The following is a 23,709-nucleotide window of genomic DNA, read 5'->3' on the forward strand; positions in this document are numbered from 1 at the left end:
AAAGACAGCATGCAGATATCATGGAGAGAAAGGGATTTGAATTTTATGGGTCAGTAGCCTTTCAATACCTGTACACATTGATTGTCTACAATAACTAAAATTCAATGCAGAAGACACATTTTTAATTATCAGTAAGCCAAAGATTTCACGTGCATCATTGCCTCAAGCCAGAGAATGACCACTGAATACAGAGTGCTTTACGGGAACAAAGCTAAAACCAACAGCTGATGGCAGAATGCGTTGAAATCCAGAATACTAACTGCATCAAAGAAACAGACAGAGAGACATAATCCACAATAAATGAATTGTCTCATTCTCTGAGCTTGTTGCTACAGATCGTACTGCTTTTCTAATACTACTAAGGAACCAAATATTTCTGAACGTGTAGAAAAATGTATGTTTCTTGACAATATTCTCAGAAGTTGGAGGTATTTATACAGTGTGAAGAAATATCTACAATTAAAGACTTTAGTTATTCACACTCTTGAAATATGTGTAATTATTTCAATCTCTGAACATTAATTGTACAACATGATAAATACTTCTACATGAATTAACTTTTAAAATTGTTTGGTTTAAACCTAATTAAACTCATTCAGAATTAAAATTGCCTTTTATGACTTTAGCTTAATTTGTATCTGAAATGAATTGAGATGAACTGAATAATTCTAAATAACTGTCTGTATATCCATACCAGGATTTAATACAATTTTAATAATCTAGATTTCCTGAATGTCCTTGTAAATCTGATTCTTGTATGTGTGCATGATGCTTACTTTCTGCAGTGATTGCATAAATCAGAAGGTAGCGTGTCCATCATTTTTTTTAATATATTGTCAGTAATTTGTCCTTATGCTTTCTCTTATATGAGTTAATTCCTCCCTAGCCAAAGCTGCATTTCCTGAAGCACTGAATTCTAGTGTGTCTGTATGTATTCACAGAGGTGTGTATATATATATATATATATATATATATATTAAAAAAAAATATTTTTATATATATATATATATATATATATATATATGCATTTTAAGGGATACCCAAAGAAGAGGGAGGCTAGGCTGCAGCAGGGCAGCTGTGCAAGCAAATGGGCCCCATCTCCAGGTTTTAACCATTTTGGTCCCTTTTCACATGTGAATTGCTGCAGTGTGAAGCATCCCGGGTGCACACACACCCTTCCCACACCCCCCTCTCCAAACCCCATGCCAGATGTTTGTGTGCACATCTGGCAGGAGCACCCACCACCCTGAAAAGACAAGGGACAGGAGATGGTGGCCGGGACCCCGCTGGTCAAGAGCGAGCAGAGGCTGGAGCGATGGTCGGTGCGTCCGTCCCTCCGTCCATCCACACAGGACCCCAACGAGGAGCAAAACTTTGGGAAAAAGAGGGTTTTTTTCTGTTGTTTTTTTGTCATAACGATTCACTAGCAATGAGCAGATGGATTACTCAGCAATGAGCTCCTGGGTGCTTCGGATAGCTGCAGCTACAAATATATAGATTTTTTTTTCTTTTCCTCTTTTAAACACAATGCATTGGTTTTCTTAATATATTTTTTTCGGCTGTTGTTCCCTCCCTGTGGATAAAATGAGATGGGGAAGGCGGCGGGAGGGGAGGGGGGTTCAACACAAGAACAAGAGAGAAGCTGGGCCGGGCCAGGGCTGGGTGCAGGATCGCACCCCGGGCCTGGCGCCCGGCGGGAAGGTGAATTCGGCATCGAGTCGGTGGCGGCGTTTCCTTTTAACTGCTGCTTTCTTCCTCTGTTTTATTGAGTTTCTTCAGCGTGTCCAGCAGTTTCTGTGGGGTGAGGATGTGCGTGGACCCTGTGGGGGCAGAGGAAAAGCAGGGAGGGGGGAAGGAGCATCAGCAACGGCTTCGGGACCCCCCCATTGCACCCCGGCCGCTGTCCCCGCTGTCCCCGGTCCCCCCCAGCGAGGCCTTACCTGACGGCGACAGCCCCGCGCACCGGTGGAAATGCTTGCGCGGAAATGTACGTCCATGGACGGGGCGGGGGGAAGGTTGTGGGGGCGCGGGTAACGGGAAAGGAACAGAATAGGGGAAATGAAGGAGATGTATGGAGCTGGGTGGGATGAAGCGGGGCCGGGAGGTGCAGCAGGGTCACTCCTGACCCCTTTTGGGGATGCAGGAGGCATTGGCCAAAAGGCCACTGGGTCGCACGGGGTGGGAAGTGCGGGCAGGCAGCAGGCAGGGACCTTCTGCAAGTCCCCAGGCTTTTCCCCTGCCTGCACGGAGTGTGGCTGGGTCAAAGGGGTGGGTGGGAGCAGAGGAGGGAAAGGGCTCTCACCTTCTGCTGCCCCTTGCTCGGCGGTTCCCGGCGCGGTGCCAGCAGCAGCTCCCCGCCGTGCTGCCCGCAGCGCGGCCCCTGCCCTCCCCGCTGCCAGGCCCTGCGTGGCCCAACACCCGGCAGCGGTGGCTCAGGGGGACGCCGTGACGGGTCGCACCGGCAAAACCACCGGCAGCTAAACCCCGCACAGGGTTTGGGGATCTGCGATGTCTGGGGGCTCCTGCCCATCCGAGGGCACCAAGTGCCGCAAGAGCAAAGCTGAGCTTCCCCATCAACTCAGGATTTCAGCCCCATCATACCCTGGAGCTGGGGGGGGTCACGGCAGCACCCCGCTTTGCCGTGGGAGATGAGAAGGGCCGGAGCCAGGACAAGCGCTGGGGTCTGCACCGCGTGCCTGCCGCTGCCTGCTCTTCCCTGGGCACCAAACCCCCAGCCCCGCTCCAGCTGCCCTCTGTGAGCAGCACCCCCGGGTGCTCCAGCCCCCTGCCCGGACCCGGGATGTCTCTGCCGGGCAGGCAGGACCCTGACACACCACCCCTGGCCCCTCTGGCCCTGGCGAGGGGGAACTCATGGCATGAAGGGCCAGGCACGTCTGGCCGAGAGACATGGCAGAGGGATGATGGAAGCGGCGCTGGATGCTTTTCCACCTGGTAGGAGGAACTGCAAGCATTTTCTTATCAGAGAACCAAACGGAAATTAAACCCAAAATAATAATTAAAGAAAGGAGGAACGGAAGAATCAAAGAAAACCCTTCAGGGAGGAAGAGTTTCTTTTTCATTAGTAAGCTGCCTTTACTTGGTTTCTTTGGCTCACTCCATTGCTGGAGCCTGATCCTCAAATGATACCCTAGTAGAGTCCCTGAAGTCGGGGTGCCTCAGGTCCATGAGAAATTTGGTGGGAGTGAGAATGTGAGTAGAACCTGTGGGAGAACAGAGCGGGGCTGACGGCTGCGCCAAGAACCCCCCGCCCCCATTTTTTCGGGGCGAGGAAGGACGCGGTTGCCACCCGGAGCATTGTAGGCGCATGCAGGGGACAGTCCCCAGATGAGATGGGCAAGAGGCAGGATGGAGCTGGGCAGTGGTGGTGGCTCTGGTGGCAGGGGGACACGGCTGGGGGCTGTGGGAGATGATGGGGAGGGGGCTGCTGCTCCCAGGGAAATACAAGGAGCAGATGAGATGCTGGCAAGAGGCTCTATGAGGCACTCCAGGCAAGAAACCAGGAACCAGATGAGACAATGAGGGGCTTCTGCCCCTGCCCTACAAGGTGTGTATCCAGCTGTGCTTCCTCAGAATTTTAGGGGACCTAAAAGCTCCTTGCTAACATCTGGCAAGCTTCCACTGTGTCCTCCAGGCCTGCCCCACGGCTCCTCCGGGAGCACAGCCGGGGTGTGCTGAGGCTGAACACACAATGTGCGTCCTGTCGCACAAATGCAAGGCAGGAAAATGCACCTCCTGGTGCGCTGCACGTGCAACAGGACACGCAGCACCGGCACAACAGGAAAACGCGTCTCCTGTTTCATGCACAGCATGCGCCGTGGTAGGCGTGCGGCGTGGCACACTTCTTTACTCTGCTTTTTACTCCCTGTAATGACCCCGAGGATGTGTGTGCAACAGCAGCGACTCAAGCTGCAAAACTCCCTTCCTCTTCACCCAGCTCTGCTTGAACAAAACCAGAGAGGAAAACTGGAGGCAAAACCAGGGATGGGTTGAAGGACGTATCCTGCCCCTGGGGAGGGGGGGACACAGCAGGGATAGCGGGCAGCAGGAGAAGACCTTTCCGCAGAGCTCCTGCTCCCGCAGGTATCTGGAGCTGGGAATTTGTGGGGTGGCGGAGGGAGCGTGGGATGAGCAGCCAGCGCGACGGGGCGCAGGGTCCGGCCCCGGCTCCCACTCACCTATTAGCACTTCCCACTTGCCGCTGGCTTGCGTCACCTCATAGGCGCAGCGCATCTCGTTCATGCTGACGCCACCCAGGATGAAGATGATGAGGCGGGGGCCGCTTCGGTACTCGCCAGGGGCCTTGTTCTTGTGCCAGTGGCCGTAGCGGGCACTAGAGAGAGGAAGAGGAGAATGAAGGATGGGCACGAGGCAACGCTGAGTTCACATCTTATCTAAATCACACATTAATTAGCTCCCAAATTCCTGCTAGAGCAAGTAAAGTCCATCTTCCCAGTCACGAGTGCTGCTTGCTGTTACAGGTAGGGAAACTGATGCACGGGATGCCTGAATGACGGCAGAGCAGCTCACAGACCCGCTGATGGATTCAGCCCCTGTGGGCAGGTGAGAGATGGATGCTAACAGCGATATACACAGAATCACAGAATCATCCAGGTTGGAAAAGACCCTTGGGATTATCAAATCCAACCATCAGCCTGACCCTACAAAGTTCTCCCCTACCCCACATCCCCCCACAGCTCATCTAAATGACCCTTAAACACACCCACGGATGGTGACTCCACACCCTCCCTGGGCAGCCTGTTCCACACTCTGACCACTCTTTCTCTTTCCTAATGTCCAGTCTGACCCTCCCCTGTTGCAGTTTAAAGCCATTCCCTCTTGTTCTATCGCCAATCCCCTGTGAGAAGAGACCAGCACCAACCTCTCTGCAATGTCCTTTCAGGGAGCTGTAGAGAGTGATGAGGTCTCCCCTCAGCCTTCTCCTCCTCACACTGAACACTCCCAGCTCCTTCGTGCCAATGTATAGGGGAGGGTGGTGGCGCGGGGCACTCACCTGACGGCAGTGGTGCTGAAGGAGGCGGAGGAGCGGGTGGAGATGTACGGGTAGTGCTTGGTGTCCAGCTTGTCATCGATGGCGTCCTGTGGGCAGAGAGCATGGGGGGGTCAGCAAGGAGCCAGGCACAGCCCCCGGCCCTACAACACCTCTGTAGGGCTGCGCCCAGGAGGACTGGCCTAACTTTGTCAGGATTTATCTGCATATATTTGCATAGCCTTACTTTTTGGAACAATCTGGCTGTGTTCCTGTAACAGGGTGCGCTTAGGGGGAGGAGGATGCTTGGTGGCGCAGGGAGGCTGCAGCACAGAGGTACAGGGTGAGGGGTACAGGGGGTACAGGGGATGTCTGTGAGGTAGGGTATCACAGAATCACAGAATCATCTCGGTTGGAAAAGCCCCTGAAGCTCCTCCAGTCCAACCATGAACCTCACCCTGACCATTCCCAACTCCCCCAGATCCCTCAGCGCTGGCTCAACCCGACTCTTCAACCCCACCAGGGATGGGGACTCCCCCCCTGCCCTGGGCAGCCCATTCCAACACCCAACAGCCCCTTCTGCAAAGAAATCCTTCCTCAGAGCCAGTCTTTGGGTAAGGGGAGGGCCAAGGCAGGGTCCTCTCCTGGGAAGCTCAGGGGGATGAGCTGAGCTGGAGGCTTCACACTTGCGATCCACCCCTGGGGTACGGGACCTGGTCTTGCTTCCACCAGCTGTGGAGGGTTGTTGCCCTTTATTCTGCCCTGTGCAGTCCCCTCTCATCCTGGGGATGAGGTTTAGGGGTACGCTGGGCATGAAGCCACCCCAAAAGGGTTTGCATGGACTGTGGTAGAGGAAGGCAAGAGCTGTGTGCTTCTGGAAATTGAGGCAGCTGCAGCTCTGCTTGTCCTTGGTGCCTGGGAGCAGAGGTGGCACTGAATTGCAGTGATCCCCTCCCCAAAATGTAGCTCCAGGGTCTGTCTGAGCAGGTGGGAAATGTCTGTGCTGGGGAGCAGGTTTGGTGCCCAGGACCCCTGACTCTTGGCAAACCCCAGCAGCTTGCTCTGATTCGAGGGGTGGTCACGGAGGGAATGGATCAGGAGGAGGGCACTGCCTAGAAAAAAATCACTTTTTGGTTCTGCCCAGTGCTAGCCGAGCACAGAGCTCACGGGGCAGCTCCCATGGGTACAGGCAGGGCTGTCCCTGTGGGCAGGAGTGAACTGTGTCCCCTGGGTCAGCCGGGACATGAGCAGTGCTGTGACAAGGCCACCCAGCTGTGCCTGCTGTGGCACATGGTGCAGAACAAGGAGCAACCTGTTTGTTACCACTTTTATATTGTGGGGATGTCACGCGAGCCAGGCCAGGGCTGTGCATCCCACCCGGGGCCAGCATTCAGGTGGGGACCAGGAAAACCTCCCATAACTTCCCAACTTTGTTTGCAACTGCAGGCAGCAAGCAGCCTGGAGGGCACGTGCTGGGGAGAGGCGTCAGGGTTTGGGCTGGGAGCACCCAGCTCTCCACAGGTCCTTTCCTGGGTGATCCCAGGTCCCTGCTCTCTCCCCTGTCCCTGTCCTTGCTGGCTCACCTCCATGATGTCCTTAATTACAGGGGTCCATCGGGAGAGCTGGTAGGTCTGCTCACTGATCCGCTCCTTCCGCTCCGGCTTGCTCCGGCGGCGCAGGGTGGACTGGGCAGAAAGAGCACAGGGACACCCTGAGACAAGGGGGCTCCGGTGGTGGGATCAGGGCCACCCCAGAGGGGTGCTGAGGTCACCCCGGGGGGTACACAGTTCCCACAGCAGAGTGGGTGCCATGGTCCTTCCGAGGGGCGAGGAGGGCGGTGGGGAGCAGGCGGTGGACACTCACGTCTGTGATGATGGGCACCCCGAGGTGGGCCATGTTGGTGATGATCTCGCTGTCCTCTGCCGGGATCTGAGCGTGCTGGATCAGCTTGTTCAAGTTCTCCTCGGTGATACCTGGAAATGCAACAGTGAGATGGTGTCCTCCTGAGAAATGCCTCCTGGTGAGGACACTGCCCCTCCACTGTCCCCTTAGGACACCTGGCCTGGTGGTGGTCAGAGAGACAGAGCTGAGCTTTTCCATCTGGCTTATCTCGGCTGAACCGTGAGCTGTTTGCCACCCAGAGCTGCCTGCACGTCTTGCCCAACCCTGCCCAGGTGCCCTCCTCACCGTTCTTCAGGAAGATGTAGAGCAGGATGATGCGGATCTTGTCATAGGTGCTGACATTCCCATCCAGCAGGATGGGGACGATGGCTCTCATGGGGTCCTTGATCTTCTCACCTTCAGCATCAGTGCCCATGGCCAGGTCCTGCAGAGAACACACATGCTCGTCACCCCTCACAGAATCACAGAATCATCTCAGTTGGAAAAGACCTTGAAGCTCCTCCAGTCCAACCATGAATCTCACCCTGACCGTTCCCAACTCCACCAGATCCCTCAGCGGTGGGACAACCCGACTCTTCAACCCCTCCAGGGATGGGGAATCCTCCCCTGCCCTGGGCAGCCCATTCCAACGCCCAACAGCCCCTTCTGCAAAGAAATCCTTCCTCAGAGCCAGTCTGACCCTGCCCTGGGCAGCCTGAGACCATTACCTCTTGTCCCATCGCTGGTTACTTGGTTCAAGAGACTCATCTCCCCTCTCTGCACCCTCCTGTCAGGGAGTTGCAGAGGGCCAGGAGGTTTCCCCTCAGCCTCCTCTTCTCCAGACTGAACCCCCCCAGTTCCCTCAGCTGCTCCCCATCAGACCTGTGCTCCAGACCCTGCCCCAGCTCCGCTGCCCTTCTCTGGACACGCTCGAGTCACTCAATGGCCTTTTTGGAGTGAGGGGCCCCCCAAAACTGAATGCAATCATCGAGGCGCAGCCTCACCAGTGCTGAGTCCAGGGGTCAGATCCCTTCCCTGTCCCTGCTGGCCACGCTACTGCTGATACACCCTCAACCCGTGGCTCAGTGCAGAGGTGTGGGGCAGGAGCTGCTGGCCCCAGTTGTCCCCACGGGGATGCTGGGAGTGGGATATGGGGCTGGGGGGAGCCAGTACCTGTTCGACTCTGCAGAGCTTGTCCACTGTGCCCTGGTAGTGCTTCATGCAGTCCTCAGCCAAGTGCAGGTGGGTTGAGTACTGGGGAGACAGAAGCAGTGTAGCCACCCTTGTGGTGCTGGCAGCAGCCAAAGGTCCCCGTGCCACCACCCCGGCCCCAGCCCCTGCTTGCAGCTGGGCCCCGTCTGGGGAGAGCTGCTGTCACCCACTCCCTGGGGGGCGCCCAGCACCAGCGCTGTGCACAGACATCACACCCCTCCTCACACCTTGCTGAGCTCCTTCTGGTACTGCGGCATCTTCTTCAGCATCTGGGACAAGTCTCTCATGGTGGTCTGCAAGGGAAAGGGACATGGTCACTCACCTTCAGGGACTTAGGGACCATGACCAGAGGGGACATGACCCTCCCAAGGACTTCTGTCCCCACGCGAGCCCCTCACAGGGGTCTGGTGACACCTGCCATGGCATTGTCGGGTCTCATCTGCTGCAGCCGAGGGCAGGGAGAGTGTCTGCAGCTCTGTATGCTGGAGTGCCAGGGGGAGAAATCCCCCGAGGACCCTCCTGCAGGACCCTCGTGAGCCTGGCTGAGGCTGAGATGGTGCTTTCAGCTTCTGACCACTTTTACATCTTAACTTCATTGGTGTCCCCTCACTGCCACCAACTCAGGGGCTTGGGAAAGTAATTGGCTGGGGACAGAGGCAGCTGCTGCAGGGTGGGCAGGGACCCCGTGCTGGGGGCAAACTAATCCCCATGGCGCGGTGCCCTCCCAAGGCATCCCATGTCCCCAGGGCTGGGCATAGGGCCAGCACCCCAAAGCCATCTCCCCCAGAGCACCCTTGGCCCTTTGCAGAGTGTCCCCAGGAGACTCCACTGTGTGCCAGCTCACAGTTGAGCCCCCCAGGTGCCTGTCCTCGGCTTGGCAGATGCAGTTGGGTCACCTTATCGCCTGTGTTCATCCTCTTGCTCGAAGAAAACTCCTTCAGGGACCGGGTCACCTCCCTGGGGAGAGAAGAAGGGCGCAACCGTCAGCGGGGAGGGGACCCCAGCAGCAGCATGGGTGGCAATGCAGGCCCAGCATCTCACCCAGCTGGCAAACCGCCCGCAGGGACACTCACTGGGACACCTCGGCGATGTGCTTGTGGCGCAAGGTGACCCACAGGTCGTCGTCCTCATCCAGGAGAACCTCCTTAATCCGGGCTTCCCCAATGCCGCTTGTCTCATACCTGAGAAAAAGGCAGAGAGCGTCACAGTCGGGATGGAGCTGGGGGGGTACGCAGTCCCCTCGCTGCTGGGGAGGATGTGTGGCTCTAGGGAGGTGTGAGGAGATCGGGGGACATAGGGGCTCTTCTTGGCTTTTATTTCAAGCTGGTTTTGCATCTCGCCTTCTTGTGCCCCTTCAGCTGCTAAATGGTGGGAAGGGATAGGCTAGAAAAGCCGCTTTTGCATCAGTCCTGCCCATCACGCTTGTCAGACTGCAGGCAGGAATGATTTCTCCCAACCAGTGACTCGTGATGGATGGAGAGATGCTGAGGCTCAGACCCCATGGCTGAGCTTCCAGCTCCCGCCTGAGGGCTGGACTCGTTTGTGGGGGCTGTGGTCATGGGGCCAGCAGTGCTGCACTCACTTGTAGACATCGTTCTCGATGGGCAGCAGGTCGTAGCTCATTGCCTGGAAGGTCAGCTCGTGCAGCACCGGGGAAGCAGGGTCGAAGCCGCGGTCCAGGATAAGGAGCTGGGATCGAGCCTTGTCCGGTCCCTGCAGAGCCAGGGGGAGGCGTCAGCAGTGGGGCCAAGGGCTCCTCCAGCCCCACAGGCAGTCAAAGGAAGCCGGTGCCATTTTGAGTTCCCCGTTTGGGGTCTGCAACTGCCGCGTGGCAGAGCTCAAGCAGGATTTTAGGAGTGAAGCATCACTCGAGCATCCACCCCCAGGGCTGCCAGCACCGTCCCTGCTCACCTCACCCATGGTGGGGTCATCAGCCTTGTAGGCGTCCAGCTTGTCCTGGATGAGCTGCGCCAGCATGGCATTGTCCTTGTAATCCCTGGAGGAGGCAGGAGGAGAGGTCAGCTCCTCGGGGCGGGCAGCTCTTGCCGTGGGATGGGGAGGAGCTGCTAGTTTCCCTGTGCAATGTCCTTGGCTTGTGGGAGAGGAGAGCCCTGCGCTGGTTTTGTTGCCCTTTTCCACCTCTCCTCGGGGTGCCCTGCTTTGCCTTGGTCTATCCTACATGAGATGCCACTTGGGTTTTTGGCTCCCACCCCCACCCCACTCTTGAGAGCATCAAGTCTGAGCCTGTTTTTACACTGAGCATGAATGTCTGCCCGTCCCACCATCGCTGCTGGGGGGGAGGCGGGTCCCGGGGGGTGCCGACTGCGCTGCCCTTACCCCCTGTACCGCACAGCTGGGTACTCCTTCAGCGTGGCACACAGCGTGGCGATCTGCTCGGCCAGGCGCTCCAGGATCGGGTTCTTCATCTGGGCCTTGTGGGGGCTGTAAAAGCTTTGGAAGGAGTCAGCCGAATCCAGGGAGTAAACCTGGGAGGTGCAGCAGGAGAGAGGTTAGAGGGGATGTGCTGCAGGGGATGTCCAGAGGACAGCAGCCCCCCAGGACACCCCAGAGGGTTTGGAAACCAGATTTAACCCCAGATGAAGGTCCCCAGCTGAGCCTGGGACCAGAGAGCCGGAGCTCAGTGATGCTCGGGGGCATCCCTTGGGCTTTCAGATGCCAGCTCTGGACCCTGACACCTTCTCCAGCTCCAGCTCTGCAGCACGGTCCTGACCCATGCGTAGTCCCCCAGGGTGAGCAGGGGAGGCAGGAGACCCCCTGCCCACCACAGTCACCTGCTCCCAGACAGGCAATCAGAGACCCAGGGAGAAGTGGGGACAGACTGCTCCCTGGCCATGCCACCAGTAAAGACCAGAAGCCAATTTAGCTGTATGTGGGGATGCCAAGAGGTCATCTTCTGCCTGTCTGTCTCCCTAGAAATGCTGAGGCTTGAGGGGTTAACAGCACCAAGTGGGTCTGGCACTACCTGTCCCTCCCTGTCCCCCTCGTCCCCATGTCCCCAGCACAGGCAGATGGCCTGGGCCAGCTCCCCAGTGCCCTTGGCTGGGGGCCGTGCCAGCAGGGGCACAGAGCTGGCCAATGCGGGCCAAGGCACCGCACCTGCTAAATCCCCCGTGCGGATCAGCCCGAGAAGTAATCGAAAGGGACAGGGAGGAAGAGCCGAGCAGGGGGCGAGGAGCCAGCCAGGGGAGAGGCTGTTACACAAACCCTGATGGGCTGGAGAAGGACCCAGCACGTTCCCTGGCTGTCCCACCACCCCAGCAGGGACAGTCCCCAGCCCGGCCTCACCTGGGACTCAGAGGGGAGGAAGGCAATGTTGATCTCCGTCAGGGTTTTGATGACCTTGGCAGCACGGGATTTCACCAGCTCGTTGAAGAGGGCGTCAGGACAGGCTGCAAGGGGAGGAGGAGGAGGGTAGTGCTCAGCATCCCTCCATCCCTGCTTGCTTGCATGTGTTTCAGTGACAGGGCCTCTCCCTCCCTTGTTTCCTTCTTGGAGAAGGGCTGTCTGTCTGTAGCACCTGCCCTGGGGCGCAGGAATCCGGCCATCCCTTTGATGGAAACCACCTGTCTGCACCCGCAGCCACCCCAGGCCCTGGGCAGGATGGGGCTGTCACCCCACCGTTTGCTCTTTCTCCTTCTCTCTTGCCCAGGAGGTGCCAGTGGGGAGCTGGGGGTCCGGGTGCCTGGGCTATGGCGTGGGAGCTGCGACCCCTGGGTACTCACAGTCAGTGAAGAAGACATGGGCAGCTCTGTACTTGGAGGTGGGGGGATCCTTGAAGTCGTTGATGAGGGAGTGGATGGACTGCAAGAGAGAAGGGTCCAGCTGGGCTGGGCAGGGTGGCACTGCCAGCACCTCAGGAGGGTCACCCAGGGTGCTCCCTCCTGGCACGGGGGAGCTCTGCCCCTCTGCTCCACCACCCCAGCAGCACCGTTGGCCTCACTGGAGCCAAGGTGCTTCCCACGGGAGGGCTGCCCGTCCCAGCATGGGCAGCCCCCCACCGTCCCCCAGCCCACAGCCATGCCCCCACACCCCACACTGTGTATTCACCTTCTCCGAAGGGGTGATAAGATAAACGGCCTCCAGGCTGGGCAGCGGCTCCCGGCGCTTGTTGATGTCTTCCACAACTGGGGGGGGGAAACAGAAGCCATGGCAGGGAGGGGTGTGGGCAGGGGCACTCGGCTACACAGGGTTGTTGGATATCCCACGGCAGCACAGGACCAAACCCCCCAAACCCCTCTGTGTCCAGGACGTCCCTAACCACTGGCCCCTGCCCACACAGCAGCTGGGCTTCCTTCTCCTTTCCAAGGGCTGCAGGAGCTATTTACAGGGCTGACATAAAATAACGCCTGGTCTCCTCCTCGGACTGAGGTACTGCCAGGAGATAAGGTGTTTGGGCTCCTCCAGCCCCAGGAGCCAAGGAGAAAAGCTGTGAAACATCAGCCTGGCATCAGCATAGTTGGCCAAGAGCGATGGGAGGTAGCATGACTCCATCCCAAATGGGATGGGGCTGGGTGGGGGCCGTGCCACCACCTCAACTGGTTCCTGCCAGCCTGGAGATACCTTTGTGGGTCTCCTGGTACAGAGGGAGGTTTTGCCCTTTCTACAGAGAGGTTTGCGACCCGGTACTCACTTGTTATTCCCTCTGTCATGATGTCGGTCATCTTGCAGCAGGAGGAGAGCATGCGCATGCTGAGCTGGTCCACCACCAGCACCTGGGGAGAGGGGCTGTGAGCTGGGGGCACGGCAGGCAGCCGGGGAGCTGCCCTTCCCCATCCCTCCACCACCCCTGGGGGCTCCCTGCCTGCACCTACCCCCTTCCCTGCTTCCTCCTCTCCACCCTCCTCCCCTGACCCCCGTCCCCCCGGTGTTTGGCGCTCACCTTCCATTCACCCTTCTTCTTCACTTTCCGGATCACATCGTGCATAATCTCTGCAAGAGAGGGAGTGGGCTGTGAGCACCCTAAGACCCACTCTGCAGCACCCTGGGGCCCGTTGGCAGCAGTGGGGTCTCTACCAGGGGCCCTGAAACCCCCATCCATGTGTGGGACCATGGCCAGCCTGATCCCCCAGTGCCTTTCCTGGGGACGTGGGGAGGAGATGGGGGGTGGTTTTGGGGTGCTCAGGGAGGGGTGGTCACCCCCCAGCCCTGTTTTTCTCTTGTGCTTGGCACTAACAGACAGAGCCCACATTGGTGGGGAGCCACAGGTTGGTGGAGGGTCAGGGGGTCCCTCTGGGGAGCCTGGGGGCCACCCCACATTGTCTCGTCCCTAATCCGAAGCACTGGGAAAACAACAGTGGCTTAAGAGCTCCTTTTAGAAACAAGAATCAAGCAGCCTGAGCCTGTTCCTTGTAATCCCCTACAATCTCATTTCGCCTCCCGCAGATGCTGGGCTTACACAACAGCTAGGACAGCTGCACCTGTGGGTTCCCCCCCACCCCAGGGACATCTTGGGGCTGTGACCACCTCGCACCCATATTCAAATAGGTACTGGCACTCCTGCCAGACACACGTGCTTCCTCAACATCTGTGCTGGGGACCATGAGGTGCCCCCATGACCCTGACGGTTCCCTTTTTACCCCGGTGAATGAACCACCACTCCTCACAGAGCAGGGACACACCAGGGAACTGCCTGGCTGAGCCCGAGGGAAAGAGTCTGTGTCCGTGAGCAGCTGTGCCACGTCCTCCACGTGGTGCTTCTCCCTGCTCAGACCCTCTGGTCCCAGGGACAGGGATGGAAATGCCCAATTAAAACCCAGATAAGAAATGTTTCTAAATTAGAAAACACATGAGGTGTGGGGAGCCCATTGTTGAGGGAGTCACCCTGCCAGCCTCAGCCTTGGGACGCTTCCCTTGTGGGATTGACTCCAAGGGTGCTGGTCCCCCAGGTAAAGCTCAATTTGGGTTTATATGGGGCAGTTTGAGGCCTAAATTTGTCCCTTTTTTAGAATAAGGCTTGAGGGAGGTATGCAGAAGGCCTGTCCTGAGAGCACCCAGCCCTAAAGTCTCCTGCTTTTGGGTGATGCTGAATTTGGGCAAAACACCTCATCTTCCCAGTCGCCACCCCCTCTGGGGATCTGCACGGGAGCAAGGGGCTCAGGGCCAACTGGGACCTTGCAGCAGCCCTGTGCCACGTGGAGCATCCTCACCCGGAGAGCAGAGGGGCCCTGCCAGGCTCGGCTCAGCCCCAGCATCCTGAGGTGATGCTCCCTGGGGCTCCCCGACTCCACTGGGCTCATTCACTGAGCTACTGTCCAAACACTCCCACAGGATTTCACAGGCTGAGCGGGGCTGTAACACCCCCTGGGCTGCCTGCAGGGCTCAGAGCTGCAGCACTGGGGTGGGGACTGGTGCCAGCAGGGATAAAATGGGGTCCTGTGAGCATTGCTGATCTGTCTACCCCGATGTAAAACCTGGAGGCAGCTGTTCCTACCACTGAACATCCATCTCCCCCCCAGCAATATCCACCTCGGGGAAGCCCCAGAAGGATCCTGGCCACAAACTCTGGGTCCTGCCTGCCCCTGGCCACATCCTTTAGCCTATCCATCAGTAAAGGGGGTGCAGGGCACCTCCAGGCCAGGGAAGTGGGGATGGAAGGTAACTGGGTACAGATGGTTTGTACCGCTGAGCCCCTGAGCTGGATACTGCTGGGGGCCAAAAGCTGCTGCCTGCACCCATGCATGCTGCCCAGAGGAATCAAGGTCACCTACGCAGCAAAAAAGTGAACACGGAATTATCCTTGGTCTTAGGCAGGAGCTGGCAGCGAGGGCTGCCTGCACATCCCCCTCTGGTCCCTCACTGCTGGAGTGGGGCTGGGAAGGAGGGATGCCAGCGCATCCCTCCCCTTCCTTTCATTACTCACGTTTGGCTCCTTCCCAGGCTCAAGGATCCAGGAATAACAGTGCTGTTTACGAGGCAGCACGCACGCGCCCTCCATCCCACACCAACAACCTCCGTCACAACCGACAGGGAGTAAAGCCCAGCAGGGCCGTGCCGGGGCACCACGCGCCAGGTAGTGATACCCACTGGGAAGGGGTCAGGGTCCGGCTGCGAATAGCCAGGAAGAAATCCTTCCCCTGGGATGAAAATACCACTTTGCTCCAGGGCCAGGAGGGGAAGGAAGGAAGGAGACTGGGAACGAGCGTCCCAGGGGCCAGGGGAGGGTGCCGGCAGTGCAGTGGTTCCTGCGGTGCTCCCAGCACCCCCGTTTGCTGCGGCAAGTGTGGGATGGGGATCCGGGGCAGGGGAGCTCGAAAAGGGCTCCCTGAGGAGCTGCCTCGGCCAGCCCCGAGCTGCTCCTCACCAGGGCAGCCACAGCAGGGGACATTTTGTCCTCAGAGCCTGGCTTTGTGGGGACTCTCCATTCTGCAGAGGGGCAGGCTGAGATGGATGCGTACGATGGGGGGAGCGTCTGCCCAGCTGTGCACCTCCCGGTGCCAAGAGTGCTGTCACGTCCCCTGGCCTGATCCAGACAGCCCAATGGGCCTCCCAGAGCAGAAACTGGGCACTCTAAGGGTGATTGCTCTGAGCTTTGTGGTTTTAGGGTGTCCATCCCCGGTCAGAGATGGGCCCCCACTGGCACCACGGGCCAGCCCTGCTCCCAGCCTGCTGCAGAGCTGCGCTGTGCCTTGCAGCCAGGCACAGCCCTTCCCTAAACCAATCTCCTCTCTTGCCTTGACCACGGGTCAGATCTGGTTGCAAAGTTAAGCAGCCTCCAAGTCTGCTCTTCCACCGACTGCCAGCGTCAGTTCAGAGCCCAGGCAGGGTGGGGAATGAGGCAGATCCATAGAGCTGAACATGAGCCAGCAGTGTGGCCAAGAAGGCCAATGGCATCCTGGCTTGTGTCAGCAATAGTATTGCCAGCAGGGACAGGGAAGGGATCTGACCCCTGTGCTCAGCACTGGTGAGGCCGCACCTCGATGACTGCATTCAGTTTTGGGGGGCCCCTCACTCCAAAAAGGCCATTGAGTGACTCAAGCGTGTCCAGAGAAGGGCAACGGAGCTGGGGCAGGGTCTGGAGCACAGGTCTGATGGGGAGAGGCTGAGGGAACTGGGGGGGTTTAGTCTGGAGAAGAGAAGGCTGAGGGGAGACCTCCTGGCCCTCTGCAGCTCCCTGAAAGGAGGGTGCAGAGGGGGTGGGGGGTGTGAGTCTCTTGAGCCAAGGAACCAGCACCAGGCCCAGAGGGAATGGCCTCAAGCTGTGCCAGGGCAGGGTCAGGCTGGCTCTGAGGAAGGATTTCTGTGCAGAAGGGGCTGTTGGGCGTTGGAATGGGCTGCCCAGGGCAGGGGGGGAGTCCCCATCCCTGGAGGGGTTGAAGAGTCGGGCTGAGCCAGCGCTGAGGGATCTGGGGGAGTTGGGAACGGTCAGGGTGAGGTTCATGGTTGGACTGGAGGAGCTTCAAGGTCTTTTCCAACCTGGATGACTCTGGGATTCTGTGAGAGCATCCTCTGAAGAGGGGCCCTGGCAAAGCATGGGAGGGCATAAGACATAAACCCGACCAAAAGCTTGTGATTACAGGGTGCTGCTTGGAGATGTGCCCATGACCTGCACCTCCCAGGTGTCCTTGCAGCAGCCATTAAACCCCCAGCTTAGGGAAGAGTGGTCAGTTAACACTTGTGTGGGCCAAGAAGGCAACGCTAAATGCTGTGGGTGACCAGGTCTGGCACAGAAAGGGGCAAGCTGTGGGAATTCTGAGGTCAAAACGTACAGTCAACAGGGTACAGCTGCTCCCTGGAGCTGTTCTGGCTAATGTGGCTGCTAGCAGTGGAGCTGAGGCTGTAAAACCAAAGTTTTGGCTAAGGCCAGAACTGAGAAGGCACCCAGACCTGTCCTCAGAGCAGGGCAATTTCTAGGCAGCCTCTCTGGCAAGGGCATGTCTAATCAGGAGAAGGGATGCCAGCACATATGCTATCCAGGATGAGCAATACCAGGGAAGGCATCCTTGGGCCAATTCCGCACTCAGTTACAGGATCAGCAAGAGACTCCCAGGGAAAATGTCAGCTCCTCTGCTCCCCGAGGTCCCCAAGTCAAGCCTGGACACCTCCCGGGAAGCAGTGCTCTCACATCCCCGCATTAGCTGGTCAGATGTTGCTGCCTGTGTCCCCAAACGGTCTGGCCAGCCAGAGCTTTTGAGCTCTAACGTCACTCAGTGACGCTCATAGTCAAGCTTTTCATCTTGGAGATAAACCAGGTTTCGGAGGAAAAAATGCGTATGCATATCTCATCCAGTGCCTTCAACACTTGGCTTGTCTGGACCTACCACATTGCATCTGTTTCCTTCAGGCTGGAAGAATTTTAATTACAATTTTTACTGAGAACAGACAATACAAACAGCTCTGGACTTATTCTCCAATGTGGAGACAACATCAGTGCCTACGGACAAGGAAGCACATCTCACCCACAAACGGAGGAGCTCCAGCGCTCTTGAGTAATATGGTCCTAAAAGTGCAATCATGCAGATGACACGCTTGAGAGCAATCACCTCCCTCAGCTCACCACCTGCAGTTAGGCTTGTTCTCAGGGTGAAGTGTGGCACAAAAATGACCCGCTGCAACGTTTTCAAGCAGGGTCAGAAGCTGGTGACACGGTGGCCTAGTAGGACTCAAGCCCATACGTCACTCCAAGAGGCTTAGACCGTGTTATTTACACCAAGCTGGCCAGGCAGCCTTTCTCCAAGCCTGCCTTGCCTCACTTGCTCATGGCAAAAGCCACCAGCCCCATGTCTCCAAGTGGTTCTGGGGGAAGAGGGACCAACCCTGCCATTGCTTGTGCCCACACCAACAAAACTGTGACCAAGTGCAGCCTGTACTGAGACAAACTCACTTTGCGATGCCCCACGCCTGTTATCCTGCTACAGAAAGAGCCTGAAACCTGGTGAGCAGCCCTGACCTCCACCAGTCAGTGGAAGCAGTAAAGCCTTGTCCTGGTCACCAACCCATCCCAGAGCACCAGGACAGGTGAGGGATGCTGCAGCCTGAGGATATTTCTTCTCTAGTGCTGACCCTTGGCCTGTGCCAGCAGTGATGGACAAGCCCTTCCCTCCCGGAGCAATGCAGGAGGCCAAACTCTTGCTGCTCAGAAATGCTCCTTTGCTGCCACGTCCCAGGACCTCACGGGCTGCACACCTTGGCCTGACGTGGTAAGGGAACAGCGAGTTGCGTTACAGATGGGCAACAGGCTGTAGGAACCACCCAAGGTCCTACAGGAGATGAGTGATCTTGACCGTGGGCTTTTCCCTGTCACAGGCAGGGCTCAGTCCTTTCACTCTCCTCACATGTCCTCCATTTTGGGATCTAAAATCCCAGAGCAGCTCTGGAGAGCTGGATCAAGAAATTCACACTGAGGTTTGCTCAGGACCCACTTCTCAAAAGTTGTCATGCTGCATCTCCAAGACAAACATGTTTGGCTTGGGTTGGCTTGGCAACTGCTTTTTTGCTGATTCATTAACTAATTGCTTAAGACAGTGTGAATGTTACACAGATACAACCACGTGTGAATGCAGTGCAGCACAGATTTACCCCTGAACATCCTCAGTGGGGATCTCTAAGATGCCAGTGTACCACCCCTAATAAAACAGGCTCCATGGACCAGAGGATGGCAGGAAGGCCAACGACCCCACTCAGGACGTAGAGAATAACTCTATTTACAGGAGGCAAAGCCTAACTGATGTCCTTCAGTGTGGCTAAGAGTCACCTCAGGGATGATTTGAGTCTGGAGACCACTGTGTCCATAAACCAAGTCTCAAACATCTCCCCTCCAGCAATCCGTGTCCTTAACACCTGTTTTTCTCACTGGATTATTTCTGGTGTCCACCTGGAAGACCTCAGCCTTTCTGGAGGACACGTTCCTCACGTAGGAACCTGCTGGTGGTGCAGCCCAGGTGCCATCCAGCTGCAGTAAGTCCTGCATGGGCAGAATTGCCCAGGCTCAGCTTCATCCTTTCCTAACCCAACCCTGGATGAGGTGAACTTTGATATTTTCACATCCAGAGCAGCACCGCACGTCTCCCTCAGGGCTGCTGGTGAAACATGCCACACGTCGAAGCCACACCGAGCCGAGCAGTATTTGTGCTACTCCGGGGAGCCACGCAGCGCTGTGTTGCTGCTGGGGCTCTAGCTTCAAGGATTAGTCACGGTAATCATAGTACCCTGTGATTAATTCCTCCTTTTCCTATTTGCACTGCTCTCATGAAGGATGTATGTATTTATACCTGCCGGCCAAACCCACAGGAAACCTGCATAGCCTAGAGAGAAGGAGGACAGAGACCCAGAGATCTTGAACTCCTCAGACATTTTATAACGCACCCAAAAGGAAATAAGGGAAATGAAATACATGATCACACCCACAAACCGCCCTCATTAACTGCACCGGAGAAATGGGGTTAAATATCACAAGGATTTCCACTGTGGGGATGACTCCTGGCACGGTTTCCTCAGGTCTGCACAAGGATCTGGGAGTTGAGCAGAGCTTCTTCACCTGGCAGAGTTAATGGGTCACAGACCACGTCAGGTCCCTTCTGAAGGTGTCACCCTTCACTAAAGCTTGCCCTCCTCCACCACATTTCCATCCCCAGTGGAGATGTAGGTGCTGTCAGTGTGGCCAGCGTTAGTGCTTCAGTGCCAAGAGCAGCCAAGAGCTTTGCGGCAGGATGGCACACGGGGTGTCACAGCGTCCCAGAGGTGAGGTGATCCTCTCCCAGGGGTAAGTCGCTTTCTCCTACATGTGTGGCCGTGACTTTCTGAGCTGGTTCTTCTCTGCCTTGAACCAAGAGGGAGAAAATCACCAACAAACTGGGGCTCTTCAGGCTCAGCTCAGTGAGAATCCAGGCCCAGGTGGATGCTGGGGGTGGGATGGAGGTCAGCTGACGTGCAGCTGAACTGGTCCAACTCTGGGTGGTCTTTGCTGCTCTCTTAGTGGCACATGGTCAAACCATCTGATGGGCTCCATAAATGACCCTACAGCACGCATGTTGACATCTGTGTGTACACACCCATGTGTTTGTGCGTGTACATGGCCAGTGTGGAAGCTCACAAACTAATGCACCTTCAGCCTGATGTATTTTTGCACTCTCCAAAACACAAGAGCCAAATTCCTTCCCGCACCGTGAGTTGGTGGACGCAGCATCTGCTTCTCAGCGTGCAACTAAAAGCCATGTGACGATGATTCTCTTTTTAAATGTGTTGATTTTGTGGGAAGAGGGACGGAATCTCTCCTGGGACATTTTTCTGAGAGGTGCAAGGCAATCAGACCCAGACCTTACTTTTTTTTTTTTTTCTAAGGGGGAAAGAGTCTCAGTCCTTTATGCCGATGGCTTTTTCAACCTTCCTGAACATGCAGACACCGGTGGGTGGATGTAGATCTGCCAAAGTGAGGTCTGTCGTTCTTGGTAACCTTCCATGGTCATGTACAGGCAAGTACTTCTCAGCCCCTGGTGTAGACTGTGGTTTGGAGACTCAAATTACTCTGCAATGCGTGTGAAGGTGAGCCCTGAATTTTGCATATATTTTTTCAAGCTTTTTCAACTCAGAGTTCATGGAGGCGAGACAGACTCTGGTGCCAGGGCTAAAGTCTCCAGCAGAAGCTTTGCCAGATGCCCATTCCTGTATCCACACATCGGGCAGGAGGCACCGTGCTGCCCTCAGGACTGCCCAGAGTCGGGGATCGGGAGGGTGGGCTGCCCAGGAAGCAACTGACGTCGGGGTGTGCTCCCACCCATGGGGGACAAGCTGCAGGGACCTGCTCCTCCTTACCCATCCTCTTCACCATCATCCTGAGATCACGGCAGGGCTGGAGGCTCTGCCCCTGTACAGGCAGGAGGATGCCATGTGCATCCCTGCAACAGGAGCATCCAGCCCTGTGCCCTTTGCTGCCTCCTCTTCCTCAGCGTGGCAGAGACCTTGCCAGACTCAGCTCTGGGGCAGCACACAAACCTTGCACCCTGGGCCCTGAGATGGGCTCGGAGCATCCTCAACAAGCAGTGTCTGGACCTGGAAGTCTCCCTGTGCCCTCAGCAAAGGGGTGGTGGGATGTGTGAGGTGCCCCAAGCAGCCTGGGTGAGTCATGCACCACCAACTCAGCAGCAGGTCCCCCGGCTGTGCCCCGAGGCTGGCAGTGGGCTGGCAGCCCTGCCTCTGCCTCCTCCCTCTCCCCTAAGGTGCAGCACGGGCAGCTCGGCATGAGCCTGGGTCCCCGAGTCATCACATCCTGGCATGGGCCAGGCTGGGGTGGACCCTCGAGAGGTACAGGTGGGGATGCTGAGTGACACGGTACAGCAGTGACTGCTGTACATGGGTGCTGAGGGCCCATCAGACCTCATCCAGGCAGGATTTAACCGTGGGGCTCCTTGGTGTGGCTCTGGCAGGCAGGCACCCGGGCACGGGTCAGCTCTGCGAGAGGCTGTGCAGGCAAGGATGCTCCGTGGGAGGATCGGCTGGTGTCTTAGGGGAGAAAGAGGTTTTCTTGCTGTCCCTGGAAGGGAGCAGGGTGCTCCCTTATCCTGGGGCTGGTCTGCTTCTCCCATCTGGCTGTGACAGCAATGTGAGGAAAAGGAAGCCCTCGGGGAGGTTTCTCTCCTTGCACAGGTGAAGGGTCCGGGGGTCTCCTCACGCTCCGGCTGCATGTCCTGCCCCAGCCCGCTGTGGTGGCAGGAGCTGCACAGGTGTCACCCCTGCAGCACGGCCCATCTTGCCTTGCTGGTGATGGTTCAACTAAGTAAACCCAGCCTCCTCCTCCCCACTGTAGGGTGCTGCAGGTGAGCGGTGACCGGGCTGGGCAGGGGAGGCTGGGGGCAGGTTGCCCTGAGAAGATCAAAGGAGGCCCTGGGACAAGAGAAGATGGGAGGAATGTCCACCTGGTGGGGGGTTAGATGAAGATTTTGGGGGTGGCACCAGCTCTCACACATGGGTGAGATTTTTCTAACCAGCACCAGAGAAAAGCGACTGGTTCTTCAGATGGCCACAAACACACCAGGAGAACCTGGTCCTCGGCCATCACCTCCAGGGCCCAGAGCACTCAGATCCAAACCCGGCCAGATGAAGGCGAGTCCTGGAGGGATGCAGCCATCGCTGCTGGATACTGCAGGGTCAGCCCACCCAGCATGCACCTGAGCCTCTGGGGGGTGACAATCTGGTCCTGTCCATCTCCTACAACACTCACCCACCTCATTCCCCCTGCCCACGTCCTCCCACCAATCCGGAGGCCTCCAAAACCCATCTTGTTATGGCACCAGCTGGTCAGAAGAATAATCCGGGTCTGGAGGGAAGCCAGGGCAGAATGCAGCTCTGGAGGGGGGGCCTGGCAGAGCGAGCCATGGCAACACAGCAGCATCCTTCCCTCCCTCCCTCCTCGGGAGGAAGCCCAGCAGAGATACCCTGCCCCGGCGCCAGCCCCGGGCTTGGACCTCCTGTTCCTTATGAGCAAACATCTTCTCCTGCAGGTAAACCTTCAGGGAATCCCTGCCCGAGAGGAGGCTGGCGCAGTGAGGGAGAGCCGGGGAAATCCTGTGCTAGCCGCATTGGTGCCCAGCGAAGGGGGAGGGCTGGTACCCTGCAGACTGGTCTGACCCCTGGGGGAGCAGGTCCAGCTGAAAACAGCACCTCATGGCAGGAACCGACCCACCAAGACCAGGCGCTTCCCCTGGCAGCCTGAGGAGCACCCCGAGCCCCGGCGGGCTGGACCCCGCAGGGTGCTCCTCCGAGGGCCCCGTCCCTCGCTCCTATGCAGCATTCTGCCTGCACAAACCCCGCTCTCTCCTCCCAGACACCCACGCTTCCCCGATAGCCCCGCTACAGCACTGCTGCCCGGCTCCCAGTTATTATTTTCAGTCTGAAATTATATTTTTCAGGGAAGAACAGAGCAGTTTGTCACTAAACCCTGAAGGGAAGGATCGAGCCAGATTTCCGTGATGCTGCCTTGAACCTCTGTGTGTGTGTGTTCTCTCTCCCAGCCTATTTCAGTGCAGAGACAATGAATGAAAATAAGGGACATGCAGTGGCGCTGGTCCCTGTCCCCTCTTAGCGAGGGCGCTGGATGAGCTGGATGCGGCCCTGCCTGGGGGGTGTGTGGGTGGCTGGTCCAGCTTCGCCCCCCCCCCGCCTGTTTGGGCTGGGGGATGCCTCTCTCCCCACCCCGGCGGCGAGAGGGCCAGCCCCCCCAAAAAGAAAGCCCAAGATCCAACCTCCCTAAAGCTGATCCTGCAGCAGAGAAACAACAGGGCATTTCCCCGCCTCTTCCCTTTCGTTTTGCAGCTGGCCGGGCTCTAACCCCCAATGCAGCACCCCAGGGTGCCGAGCAGGGAAGGGGGGGGCACAGGGATGCAGGGATGGCGCGGCCACCCCCCGCACCCCGGGGGTAGGTAACGACTTGGAATAAAGCAGGGGCAACCATCCAGGGGGATCCCCCCCCCATATCACCACCCACCCGATCACACCACCAGCCCCGGCCGCACCATCCGCAGCCTGCTCGGGAGGGTTTCGCTGCACAACGCGGCGGCGGCCGGAGCCACCGCACCCGCGGGGATTTCACCCACGTACACACTCCCCCCACACCCCCGCAACCTCCCACCAGATTACACACCTGTCTCTTATACACA

General features: G+C 57.5%; 1 protein-coding gene and 1 long non-coding RNA gene across 3 annotated transcripts in view; both read right to left on the minus strand.

Moving 5' to 3' along the window:
* Positions 1–1,396: 1,396 nt before the first annotated feature.
* Positions 1,397–13,129, minus strand: STXBP1 (syntaxin binding protein 1). Of its 2 annotated transcripts, XM_026860456.1 has the most exons (19): positions 13,002–13,129; positions 12,753–12,834; positions 12,170–12,246; positions 11,845–11,923; positions 11,408–11,511; positions 10,439–10,587; positions 10,013–10,097; positions 9,684–9,814; positions 9,175–9,282; positions 8,998–9,058; positions 8,329–8,394; positions 8,063–8,143; positions 7,196–7,334; positions 6,872–6,981; positions 6,592–6,693; positions 5,033–5,118; positions 4,197–4,351; positions 3,098–3,221; positions 1,397–1,820 (listed from the first exon to the last, which is right to left on the minus strand). In XM_026860456.1, the coding sequence occupies exons 1-18, from the start codon at positions 13,044–13,046 to the stop codon at positions 3,112–3,114; spliced, it is 1,770 nt and encodes a 589-aa protein (XP_026716257.1). In that variant the 5' UTR covers positions 13,047–13,129; the 3' UTR covers positions 1,397–1,820; positions 3,098–3,111. The 2 variants fall into 2 exon arrangements, with proteins under 2 accessions (XP_026716257.1, XP_026716258.1); XM_026860457.1 differs by lacking the exon at positions 3,098–3,221 and having other exon boundaries at positions 13,002–13,128.
* A 3,310-nt stretch (positions 13,130–16,439) lies between these two features.
* The window catches only part of LOC113486408, a 23,241-nt gene continuing 15,971 nt past the window's right edge, over positions 16,440–23,709 (minus strand). Inside the window, exon 3 of the long non-coding RNA XR_003399589.1 lies at positions 16,440–16,580. This is a non-coding gene — a long non-coding RNA (uncharacterized LOC113486408). The remainder of the gene's footprint in view (positions 16,581–23,709) is intronic.

This window comes from Athene cunicularia, assembly GCF_003259725.1.
Source record: "Athene cunicularia isolate RWA chromosome 17 unlocalized genomic scaffold, athCun1 chr17_part1, whole genome shotgun sequence".
Taxonomy (NCBI): Eukaryota; Metazoa; Chordata; class Aves; order Strigiformes; family Strigidae; genus Athene; species Athene cunicularia.

Excerpts from the sequence above, each read along its gene's own strand:
- STXBP1 (XM_026860456.1), bottom strand. The coding sequence starts at position 13,046 with ATGCACGATGTGATCCGGAAAGTGAAGAAGAAGGGTGAATGGAAG. Across the intron at positions 12,247-12,752 it reads CATGACAGAGGGAATAACAA|TTGTGGAAGACATCAACAAG; the intron begins GTGAGTACCGGG and ends TCCCCCCCCCAG. Across the intron at positions 7,335-8,062 it reads AGCTCTGCAGAGTCGAACAG|GACCTGGCCATGGGCACTGA; the intron begins GTACTGGCTCCC and ends TGTTCTCTGCAG.